Source organism: Dunckerocampus dactyliophorus, chromosome 4 (assembly GCF_027744805.1).
Source record: "Dunckerocampus dactyliophorus isolate RoL2022-P2 chromosome 4, RoL_Ddac_1.1, whole genome shotgun sequence".
NCBI classification, from domain to species: domain Eukaryota; kingdom Metazoa; phylum Chordata; class Actinopteri; order Syngnathiformes; family Syngnathidae; genus Dunckerocampus; species Dunckerocampus dactyliophorus.
This window is the reverse complement of record NC_072822.1, coordinates 27,345,119-27,357,648: the sequence shown is the minus strand read 5'-3', so window position 1 is coordinate 27,357,648 and position 12,530 is coordinate 27,345,119. Positions and strand designations below refer to the sequence as shown.

The 12,530-nt window shown below is 39.3% G+C and overlaps 1 protein-coding gene across 14 annotated transcripts in view; it reads left to right on the top strand.

Annotated features, from left to right (window-relative positions):
• The window catches only part of apba1a (amyloid beta (A4) precursor protein-binding, family A, member 1a), a 35,338-nt gene extending 23,076 nt beyond the window's left edge, over window positions 1-12,262 (top strand). For all 14 annotated transcript variants that reach the window (XM_054773630.1, XM_054773629.1, XM_054773631.1 and 11 more), the window contains 6 exons: window positions 666-851; window positions 2,418-2,597; window positions 3,803-4,015; window positions 4,643-4,762; window positions 4,833-4,973; window positions 7,370-12,262. In XM_054773630.1, the coding sequence (XP_054629605.1) occupies window positions 666-851; window positions 2,418-2,597; window positions 3,803-4,015; window positions 4,643-4,762; window positions 4,833-4,973; window positions 7,370-7,441 (912 nt within the window). In that variant the 3' untranslated portion in view covers window positions 7,442-12,262. The remainder of the gene's footprint in view (window positions 1-665; window positions 852-2,417; window positions 2,598-3,802; window positions 4,016-4,642; window positions 4,763-4,832; window positions 4,974-7,369) is intronic.
• Window positions 12,263-12,530: the final 268 nt, after the last annotated feature.

The following is a 12,530-nucleotide window of genomic DNA, read 5'->3' as shown; positions in this document are numbered from 1 at the left end:
TATTCTTTTGTATAAAGGCGAATGCAAATGCGAATTTGGCCCCAAGATGGCTCCACGAGTCACGTGACCGTATTTTTTCGACTCGTCATGTCGTAACTCTCTCTGTCAAGGGACTCTAGTGACGACTACGTACGTGCTGCTCATGTACACCTGTTAAAAAGAACTAAAACATTAATTTAAACTCAGCCAGGAATGCTGAACACAAACAAAATGTTGGCAAAGTTGTTCAGAAGCGACACAGAGGATGAAGAATTCAGTGGATTCAGTGATGTGGGAAGAGAACAGGAGCTTGGTGAACTTGCTTACCGGTAACTTGCTTGTTGGACTTGCTGGCTTGTTATGTTTATTTAGCGTAATCAGCCTCCCAGGTATTTTCTTGATACTATTGTGTAGCTGAATAACTGTTATGTGTCACATTAACATAGTGGACACGTATTCAGCTTGTTGTGTGCTACTGTGTAGTTGAGTAACTAAATAATGTCTGTTCTTGCTCTTGAATTTTGTGAAATCAATTTCAAAATAAATGCGACTCACAGTCCAGTGTGATTTATAATCTGGGAAATACAGCAGACCTAGAAATACACAACATTGAATACTACCGTTGGATTTTTTTCTAACCTTTTATTTCTGTCTCATAAGGATGGTTGTGGTTGTTTGACCCACAGGAGACCATGATGGACCATCCTCTGCGGACTATTTCCTACATTGCAGACATTGGCAACATTGTTGTTCTGATGGCCCGGCGTCGAATGCCTCGACAGGATTCTCAAGAACACATGGAGGCCTCTGAGCCAGAGCCCGACAGCAAGCGCCAGTACAAGATGATATGCCACGTCTTTGAATCTGAGGATGTAAGTCCATAGCAAGACTAAACCAAGGATTTTCAAGGATTTCTATTCAAATATGACAAAAATCCCTTTTATGATTGGCGTTCTGATATGAAAAAGCTGTCATCTTTGGAATGTACAAGGTCTACAGCTTTATGCTTTGACATTTACTGGGCTGCAATCAATGTGTATTCTTCTGTTTCAATGAGAATCTGTGGAAGCTGCGAGAAATTATTGTTATGAATCATCTTCAGCTATCAAATATTACATGCTGAAGAATTGATACTGAATGATGTTCACAATAAGCACTCTTGGCTTCTCATAATGAAGAAGACGATATATCCCAGGGTTTTCACTACATGTAATTGATCGTGGCGGTGCCCCACTACAAAATAAAAGCCGCCCCACCTCAAAAATGAGGGTTTTTTTTTCCAAACTTGATGTAATATATTGCATGAATGGATATATATGCTATAGGGATACATATATTGATTATTATTTACGCACATATTGACCACAATTAGTTTGAGCAGGATTTAAAATATCCTAAAAATGTTTGACTTTGTTTGATTTTAATAAGCATTCATCGGAATCACCAGTCTGTCTTGCTGCCACTTGCGCATGTGACCAGACACGCGACACGTCTTGTGTTAACTTTCACTTTGTTTCTTATTATCAGGAGAATGAACAATAGCCGTAAAATGTGTAGTCAATTGACGACTGCTTGTCACATGCTAAGCATATCTACGCCAGCGTGTGTGATCGCTCACGTTTCAATCTCATTCGACTTTCTGGCATCTTTGTTTACATGCCTGCCTGGCGGCATCTACCTAACTCGGAGCTACAAGTGGCTATTACGTTCATGGGATACATCAATTGTCGACCACCATCTCAACTTACTTTTTAATTAGATTTAGATTTAGACGGTGACGCTATCACAGGGGTCTCCAACAGGTAGCACGTAAGGTAGCAGTAGCCTACCAGCTGCTGTTCAGTAGTTCACTAAAGAATATTCGCTTCACCTCTTAGTATTTTTATAAGTGTTCTATTCAAACACGACACCTGTATTTAATGACAAATGAGCACACTGAGTGGAGATCTGCTGAATAAATATAGTGCAATTTACATGTTGGCAGTCCTCTCAGCAACTTTGCCATTAAATTTACAGTTTTGCAATGTTCTGGGTTCATGTTCTGGTAGTTGTTGAAAAAAGTTAATAAATAAATATATCCTAAAAAATATTGCTATTTGTCATTAAAACAAAAATTGCAGACGCAGTAGCACAATGACACAGCGGCGGCAGTCCACCCTCCAATGCAGTCCACCTTCCCATGCAGTCCACCACCACAGCTTCAAAAAATCCTTAGTGATCCATAGTTGTAATTTTTTTTTTATGTCTCATGTTAAATGACATGAGAAAAAAATTTAGTATAACCAAAGGGAGAATTGTAATATTGACAATGAAAATTATCGATTATGTCTGACTGAGAACTGTTTGTGAACTTGATTTGTTCTGCTAATTATAATGCACATACGTCTTAAATATGCTGGTATGTGGAGTGTCAGGCTAACATTGCTTTGTTGGTTTAGGCCCAGCTTATCGCCCAGTCTATTGGGCAGGCCTTCAGTGTGGCTTACCAAGAGTTCTTGAGAGCCAACGGCATTAACCCTGAGGATCTGAGCCAGAAGGAATACAGTGACCTGCTCAACACACAGGACATGTACAATGATGACCTCATTCACTTCTCCAAGTCAGAAAACTGCAAAGATGTAAGACTTCAACAAATAAGACCATCTGTGTAATTTTAGTTTTTTTATTGTCCATCCATCCATTCATTTTCTACTGCAAAGTTCCTTGTTTTTTGTGTGGACAGGTACTCCCTAGTGGGCATTATCTCATTAATGTAACATTACTGACACCTTGTGACCAGTGTAGAGTACTACTTGTATACTGTATCACCAGTGCCTATGTGCCATCAATGGCTATTGCTTCTCTTTAGCCTATCTTCCTGGTTCTTTGGAGAAGTAGTCAGGGAACACACAATTTAAAAGGTTCTCAAATTGTATAAAAAAATAACAGCAATAGACCAGTTGACCAGTTGGAAAAATTGCAAAAATTTACTTTATGATCCTTCCATTTGAATGGGTTGAACTTAAACTTCACTTCCGTCCACTTGCAACCACTACAATTTAAGTCTGCATCTTAATTTGATACCAAATTAAAGGGGAAAGTTTAACAAACATGATAAAGCAGTATCCAAAGTGCAGAAATACATCCAAGCAGTGATAAAGCCTCATTTTCAGGAGACTCACACACACATGCATTGACAGGTTTTCACAGTGCAGGGATTGGAGCACCAATATAAATTAAACCTCCAAAATTAAACACTCTTAATACACAACATAATCATCAAGCTTGCTTACTTATTCATATAACTCGCACAGAGAAATGGAGAACTTCCTTCTTTCTGCTATGACTGTGCGCTCTGAGCAGCGTTTAGGTGCGCTCGTAATTGTGAGTGTTAGGCGCTAATTGATTTCATTCACGTACCCCCTATGACAACTGGTGTACCCCTGGGGGTACGTGTACCCCACTTTAGGAACCTAGGCTCACTGAGCTATTAAACTTAATCCACACGTGTAATAACAATAAGAATATCTAACAGTTTGATTAAGTTTTTCATACGAAGTTGGAGTACAATCTTTCTCCATATTTAATAAACTCATCTACTAAGACTACTTATGGAAATGACAGCTTTTTTTCCCTGAACTCATGAATTGGTGTACCAATCCTTGTAATACTTCCCACACGTATAATCATTTCATGGAGTGAGATGCATTTGACTTGATTTTATGTGTTGATACTGTGTAAATGGGCTCAATGTAAAAAATGTTGCTTTCTCTGTACTTTTCTGGACTCATGGAGTCTTTCACACAAGGAATGAATCCATGTGGGATGTGTTTGTGTTTGTCAGGTGTTCATGGAGAAAGCTAAAGGTGAGATTGTTGGTGTGGTCATCGTGGAGAGCGGCTGGGGTTCCATCCTGCCGACCGTCATCATTGCCAACATGATGCATGGTGGGCCGGCAGAGAGGTCGGGCAGACTGAACATAGGTGATCAGATCATGTCCATCAATGGGACCAGTTTGGTGGGTCTGCCGCTGTCCACCTGTCAGAGTATCATTAAGGTATGTGGATTTTTGTGTTCTTCATAAGTACCGAATTTTCCAGCCTATACGTCACTCCAGAGTATAATTTGCATCAATCAAATTTGCATCAATCAAAAAATGAACATGGCACCTGCACGCATCCCAGTGTGTAGAAACTCACCAAATAGCTGTATTTTAACACAACTTCATTTTTGTATTCAGAATTTGAATTAAAATAGACTGAAAATCATACGTGTGTATTTAGTTAATCAGTGGCTGACACAGCAGCTACAATCTCCAAGCTAGACATAATTGGTGTCCTAATTAAAAACATTGCTGTCAAATGGCACATTTCTCAATCCACACAGATATATCATTATAGTTGCACATTACTTACAGACACACAGTCTCCAAGGCATAAGCGTATTAGAAAGTATTTTGCAACAAAATGCTCTGTACTATACAATTTGTGTGCCTAGCTGTGTCACAAACTAAACTGAATGAATTATTGCAGCCACTAGGTGTCACCAAAAACCCCACATTAAGTTAAATGGTATATATTTGTTAATATATAAGTCGCAAAACCAGCCAAACTATGACTAACAAGTGCAATTTATACTTACGAATAAATGGTAAATGTGTAAATCCAAAGTACTTCTTGTTTAGGGTCTCAAAAACCAGTCCCGCATCAAGATGAACGTGGTGAGATGTCCTCCAGTGACCACGGTACTCATCAGGCGACCAGACCTCCGCTATCAGCTGGGCTTCAGTGTCCAGAACGGCATTGTGGGTAGTCTTCATACTTCTTCATTTACAATGTCCAGTGTTGGGCTGAAGGTGCTTTGCCCTTCAACAGATCTGCAGTCTGATGCGTGGTGGGATTGCTGAAAGGGGAGGAGTTAGAGTGGGTCACCGCATCATTGAGATCAACAGCCAGAGCGTGGTCGCCACGCCCCATGAAAAGATTGTCCATATCCTGTCCAATGCGGTGGGGGAGGTGAGCTGCATATTCTAGAATGTTGATTGGTGCCATGAATAAGACATGTCAAGCGGAGCCGCTGAGTTCCAACATCATCTGTTTTCAGTAAGAAAAGTAGCTTTTGGCTGTTCAAGAAGTCGCTAGATGATGTCATCGGCTAATTTGCACATTATTTGCATATGATGTTGGAACAGATGCGGTATGAAAAAAGCATAACGTTGTAGGAGAGACAAAACAGTGAGTAAAAGCACCTTAATTATGTGTAACATTACAATTAAACTTGATACTTGGTTTGTTAATTTAAAATCAGCCATCACTTCATCAAAATAAAATTGCTTGAATATTTTATCTCGGCCCGCGCCTCTTAAAGTCTAGACAACGTAATAATTGCATCCGGACTTGCCTCCAGCCTCCACCCTTTATCTTGCAGTTAGGACTACTTTTTTAATTTATCGTTTATTGCAAGGTTCTCCCATTACACGTTCTGACACACTGACAAGTAAGTAACCGAGTTCGAATAAGTCTTGAGTGTAATGAATAGTACCGTAATTTGATGAAGATTAAGAAACATTTAAGTTTTAGATCCCGTTCTGTAAAACAGGGCTCAGGTGGCATCGTGCCTCGCACATATGTGATTCATGGATGCGTAGAGCTGCACTATGCTCTCAGTGTGCCGTGGGAGCTGACTGTGCACTGACCGCTTGTGACTGCTTTGGAGCGGGGTAGACCTCTCAGCAGCACCCGCTGCTGCTCAGTGGGAACAGAAACTGCAGAACAATACGTGGTTTCACTTTTAAGTCTCCAAATATCAGAAAACGCTCCGAGGCCAGAAAAAGTTTCTAGCTATGTTGCTAGTCGCTTTTGAGAAAATAGTTCAGCAAGAGGGCTTGGAAATTCGCCTGATTTAGTCAAGTCACCAAGTTGGACCAGGGGTGTCCACACTTTTTCAAGGGCCACATACTGAAAAATGAAAGGATGCAAGGGCCACCTCGATAGGACGATTGGATGAATTGGACGAGTGAAGTCGACGCTAATATCATGTTTTAAAGTCTTCTGCTGCGATTGTGTTTCGATCTGACAAATCTTAAGTAGGTTTTACCAAGTGTAGAATTACTACAGCTTATGCTTGGACTTCCGGGACTGCGGCAGCTGTTAAACTTCAATGGAAAAAAAGCTTCTCACAACTCATCACCGGAGCTAATGAGTGACGCTGAGAACATGGAGTGGAGGTTATAGAGTGTCTTTCTGTGTAAATACCCCACGTTCCTGCGGCTATTTATGTACAAAAAAATATCTGTAAATTTGGTGGGTGCAGCTTTTATTGCACTCAATTATCCAGTATTTCAATTTTCTTCTTAAATAATCTTTGTAAATGTTATTCCCGTAATATTTTTACTTTATTCCCTTAATATAACAACTTTTCCCCCAGCCTAATTTTCCCAAAAATTGCAACTCTAGTTTGTTTTGTTTATTTCTCATCACATTACAACTTAAAAAAAAATCTATAATATTTTTATATTTAAATCCTATGCAACTAAAATGGTATTGTTTATCCTCATATTATGAATTTATTCTCATAAAATTGTGACTTTTTTATTGTTAGAATACGACGTTTTATATTTTCATTTTTTTCTTGTAAAATTACAGCTGTTTTTTTAATTTGTAATGTTTTTTTTTATTTTCCAACTACTTATACTTTCTACTTACAACTACTTTCTTCTTGTAAATTGTTTTAATAATTAAGACAATTAATAAATGACTTTATTCCCATCATATTTTGACCTTATTCCCATCATATAACTTTTTCCCCAAACAAATTTCCCGACAATTACAACTTATTTCGACCTTTTCTTGTTAGATTACAACTTTTTTCTCTTTGCATTTTGACTTTATTCTTGTAAAATTGCTGCATATTTTTCCATTTTTGTGCTGTTGTTGTTGTGTTTGTTTTTTTTAGTTTAGTTTTGTCGAATTAGATTTTTACAATGTGCCGCGGGACGCAAATGGCCTCCATGCTGCACTTTGGACACCCCTGGTTTAGCCATGAATGGTTGTGTGTTGAGTTATTTTGAGGGGACAATAAATGTAAACTGTTATCCAAGCTGTACACTGACTACTGTATCATAGTGTTGTTTTTTTGGTGTTAGTCCCATGTAAAGATCCAATTTGCAGAAATGTGAGGGCTGTAATCACACAATAATCAATCATTGTATTCAAACTCAGTGTCAGGAGCACTTAGGCACATTCTGACTCTTAGGGATAGAACATTCAGCTTGTTAGCTTTCAACTTCTACTCTCAATAGTTCAGCGGAAGCTTCACATTTACTACTCGCAGAATGCTAAGGGGTCAATTGAGTGCACCTGATCCAGTCTGTCACCAAAGTGTTGCTTCCATGTGTGTTGTCATGTTTCAGATCCACATGAAGACGATGCCTGCAGCCATGTACCGCCTGCTCACAGCCCAGGAGCAGCCTGTTTACATTTAAATAGCTGATGAAAAGGTGGGTTTGAGACTTCCATGATCACTTCCCAACCTGCCTCTCTGCTTTGACCAGCAACACATCCTGCAACGTCTATCCGCTGGTGATGAACCAAAGTCAATTTTTGGAGTATTTTCAGACGCCCATAACCGCATTGTACTGTATTACATCTATGGGATCATTTATTAATGTAGTTGTTTGCACATTACAATGACAATTTGAGGATCACGTTCCACAGGTGGCCCTGCTGTACCTTATAGCTGCCATTTGACATCACTTTCCCCTCTACCGCATCTTGTTATTGGAGGGCAGTGCTTCCCAAAATGTTCTTCTACCACTTGAGACATTTGACCCCCAGCCATGTACCCCCGAATCATGACACTTAAAAATAAAATAAAATAAGCGTCTGGAAGCCCCCCTCTCCTAAACACACTCACACGGCTTAAATAACACCTCTTAAATGATTTCTCACCAAACTGAACTATTTAGTAAATAACCAGCAACACCAGTTCACTTTAGAAAAAATAAAAATCAAAAATTTCACTTTAGATGATGAGAACGAGGCTCGTTGTCGTCATACAATCAGAAAGTCCTGCAGATAGGAGATAGGAGAGCACAGTGAGAGGAAGGCACCTTAGACTGTACGTCTTCCAGTCTAATCAGGCTGTTTACAAATCGAATCACACTGTTCTCAATTTTCCTCCTGTTTTAGTCCTTAGAATGGTCTTTTTCTTTATAATGTATTAAAGATAGACATTTTGTTGTGTTAGCAGTGAGTTGAAACACAGTGAAATAAACAGATGATCTCAGATCAGTTTGGTGAGGATGACGCAGACATCCATTAAAGCTTGATGAATGTCAGTCCATTCTCAAAACCTGTTAGGGGGATGTTTGGCATTAAAAATGAAATTAAATGAAAGAACATGCAGTGGAACCTCGGTTAGCGAACGCCACGCCCCGGCTGGTGTGTTATTCGGTTAATGTTGACAATGTATACCAAAATTTTGCCTCGGTTTGCGTACATTTTCCGGTTAGCATACAATATACACTTTTTGTGAGTCCAACTGTGTTCTTCATGTATTTCTATCACAATTACCTTGTTAACAGCCTATTAGCTTTGCTAATACAGGGAAACAGGAAGCAGAAGTCAGCTCCTTTGCCCGTCTATGATGTCATCAGTGGTTTACTCTGTAGTTCTTTGCTAACACAGTTACGTCACAAAGCATGTTTTTATAGTTTTATGAGTTTTGCTCGCCTTCTTGAGCAAAATGCAATTGCAACTTCTTTGGCTCCATTTGGGGTTATTTTGCAGCCGTGATCAAAAGAAAAGCAAAGACTCTAGGTGAAAAACACTATTGAACTCAAGAAACTCACATCGAAACAGGAAGGTGGTGTCCATGTTGATCTTGCCGCCACATTGTGTCTTTGGCAGCAATCACGTCTTCAGTGAAGGTAAGGGTATTCTTAAATGTTAATTTATCCCTTTCATTCATCATTTATATGCATTTGTAATTGTTTTCTGCATGTAAAACTATAAAAACATGTTTTGTGTGAACATTTTTGGCTTTCTGGAATGGATTTACGGATATTTACATTATTTCTTATGGGAAAAATTGATTTGGTTAGAGTACGTTTTGGTTAGAGTCTGACCTTCTGGAACGGATTAATGACGCTAACCGAGGTTCCACTGTACTGGAAATAGTACGCTCTTCTTTCAGGCATTTATGAATTCCTACACATGAATGTTCTGTCACATGGTTGGAGTTATGAATGTTGCTTTTCCAAATGTACCCTCTGATGATTGTACCACAATAATTGTAAGGTTTTGTTCCTCTTTTAAACGTCAGCTGGATTTATAAATGCATCACAGTGGTCCTCACAAAGCTTGTATCTACTCGTAGTCGTGTTGTGTATTATTACCACCACATGTCAGCAAATGCTTTGGCTTTAAAGGTGGACAGAATCTGTTTGTCAACTCTAAAGGTTACTTCCAGTTGAGGTGAATATGTGAACGGAGTTGTGGCTGCTAAATAGCGTTTCTGTGGCTGCCAGAGAAGATGCAGGACATTTCCAAATCAATGATCTCTGCTGGTAAAGTAAGACAACAGATGGACTAGTTCAGCATCACATGACTATAATTCAAAAACACTTTGCAAAACATCCGGGATACTAATTCTCAAGTCCCCTCTACCACTTCTGCTTAAGTCTGTCTTCACCTTCATCATGTGCATCACCCTCACTAATAACATCTTCGTTACCCCTTGTCAACTTTGCCTGTTGGATATCAGATACATTATGTTGCCAACGTATTGGCTCGCCTGCTTTTACACGCATATGGATTTAAGTGGCCACCGGTTCTTAATCCACGGGGATTATGGCCCACCCTGTGCAGCTATAACATCTTCAACTCTTGTGGGAAGGCTGTTCACGAGGTGTAGGAGTGTTTATGGGGATTTTCACCATTCTTCCAGTAGTGCATTTGTGAGCTCAGGCAGTGATGATGGATGAGAAGGCCTGGCTCACACTCTGGCTTGAGGTGAAGGCCAGTCAAGTTCTCGCTCATCCGTGTCTTTATAGACCTTGCTTTGTGTACTGTTCCACAAGCATGTTGGAACAGGAAGGGGCCACCCTGTGTCTGCAAAACTGGTAGCATGACATTAGCATCCAAAATGTCGTCATATGTTGAAGGATTCCGAGTTCCTTTTAGTGGAACTGAGGGACCAAGCTCAGTCCTGGGGAAAAAAAACCCAAACCAAATTGATCTTCTCCTCCTGTGAGGGACAGTGAGAGTGAAGGTCAGACCCACATGCCTAGACACATACTTTATCAGGTGCAAGGACATACTCTTGTTTAATCAGAACCACTAACATGGAAACGCCATTGGAGAGACTTGTTTTAGAGACCAGAAGCCTCTAGCCTCGAGCAAATAATCATAGCAAGTCAGTGTGACATTAATGTGTATCTTAGCAGAAATACATACACATATTGGTACATAATTAGGACTAATATTCATAAAATCAAATGGAATAATGGACACAAAACATCCAAACCATATTTTCCTGACAGAAACCCATTCCATCAGGCTCTCTATGCACGACTTTTCAGCTAATCTGAAGGTGGACATCTGTAGCGATTGACGACCTCTGTGCGCCTCTTTTTGGTCATTTTAGGTGTCCTACCACTTGTTGGCTCACTTGCTGCTGTTCCCAAACTTTGTTATAAAACCACTGAGAGTTGACTGTGGAATATTGAGAATAGTGAGAACTAGGGTTATTGGTCTGATATCAGCAAAAAAAAACAACTATTACAGCCTTCCCTTGCCATTTTGCAATTTTCAGGCTATACTCTATCGCATTATTGCAAAAATATATTAATTAATAAATCGTGCTGTTTTGTGTTTGAACACGACCTATTATTTTGCCTAAATGAAGCATTTTCAAGCATAAAAGTGGCTAAATGAACTAAAATTATGATGATACGTAGTATTCTACTCTGGTCTCTAGGTGTCAGTAATTCTACTGTAATATTCAGTGAGACGCACAAGCACCAGACTTGATCACCGTAACCCATGCCAAGCTAAAACTCAACTCTGAACCCCCGACGTCACCTCCTGTCCATGCCAACGGAACACATTTACAGCAACACACACAAGCACAGGTCTCCAGTGGCTTATTTTCGCTTATTATGTCTACTATATTGGGTAATAGGAGTATGAAGGTGACTATAGGGGTGTTATTTCATTTCTATAGGGCTTTAATGTTGTTAAAAAGTTCATTTAGAAGGTTCTAAACAGGCTCTCTATGCTATAACTACAAAAATATTCCATTTATAAATCAGGAACTATTCACTTATCACGGCCGGGTCTGGAACCAATTAACTGTGATAAACGAGGGACTACCGTATCTGGTTATATTGCCCTGCGTCTGAAATCTCCAATATCAGCACTCCAACTCAAGCATTCCATTCCACACTCCGCTTGAGCACTTCTATCCAGTTGCACCCAGACCTGGCATGCAGACACGATACACACGTGAGCACAACAACAGTGCTAACAAAGCAAAGCAGCAAGGAGCAGGACTGACCTCCCCTCGCCAAAGTCCGAAAAAGAGTGCAAAAGTGTACTGTGTATCACACAGTACCACAGTACTTGATTGTTGATGGAAGTGATTGGAATACCTCATTTCAAGTATTAGCATGGGTGAGTGAATACTTTTGGCAATATAGTGTATCTGAAACACTGCTATCCCTTTTCTTGGCCTTATTGGTACCAACACTGGACTTTTATTTTTTTTAATGTCATGTTCACAACAACAATGGCATCGTTAGCAATGTGAAGATGTTTGAATCATGCCTGCTTTTTTTTTTTTAGCGTGTGCCGTGTGGGTTTACATGCAGCACGCAACACAAAGAAATGACATAGAGTATGAATAGAACATATTTATACATATTTATGCATTATATATATTGGTGTTGAGTGTGTTTGGGTTATTTAGACAAGAGTGAAGATGTCATTCGTGTATATACACGCACACACACACAGAGCACAGCGTATCATTTGAGGTCATTGTGTATAACATTTTCTCTGTCAGGGATTGTAGGCTAGTGTGACAGCAAGAAAACAGCTAACATGCTCTATTACTGCTATTTTATTGATTTATTATCGATTAGTATTTACACCCATGTTGAATGTAACTGAAATGTTAGCGCTCAATGTGTCTTAAGAAAACAAAGTGCATCAATGTTTGTTTTTGTGATTGGCGCTACATTCCTTTGTAACAGTATTTACGACAATAAATAACACGCAGAAGGACTTTGGCTTCATTCATCATGATATTATATAGTTATAGGATCTTTTGTATTTTATTTTTTCTATCTTTTTTTCTCATTGTTGCCAAATGCTTTAAATGCTTCATGTCTTTGTTTTATTTTGTTTTTTTACAAGTGTGTTGCCATAAAATTGTACACAACATATTTGACTACACTATTGTATCAGTAATGCTTGGGAACTTCATCTACAGTGGATAATTTAGGTCTGTTCATACAAAGGTGATGTTTTGGAGAAAAGAGAAACTAGACGACTATTTTTGTGAAAGTA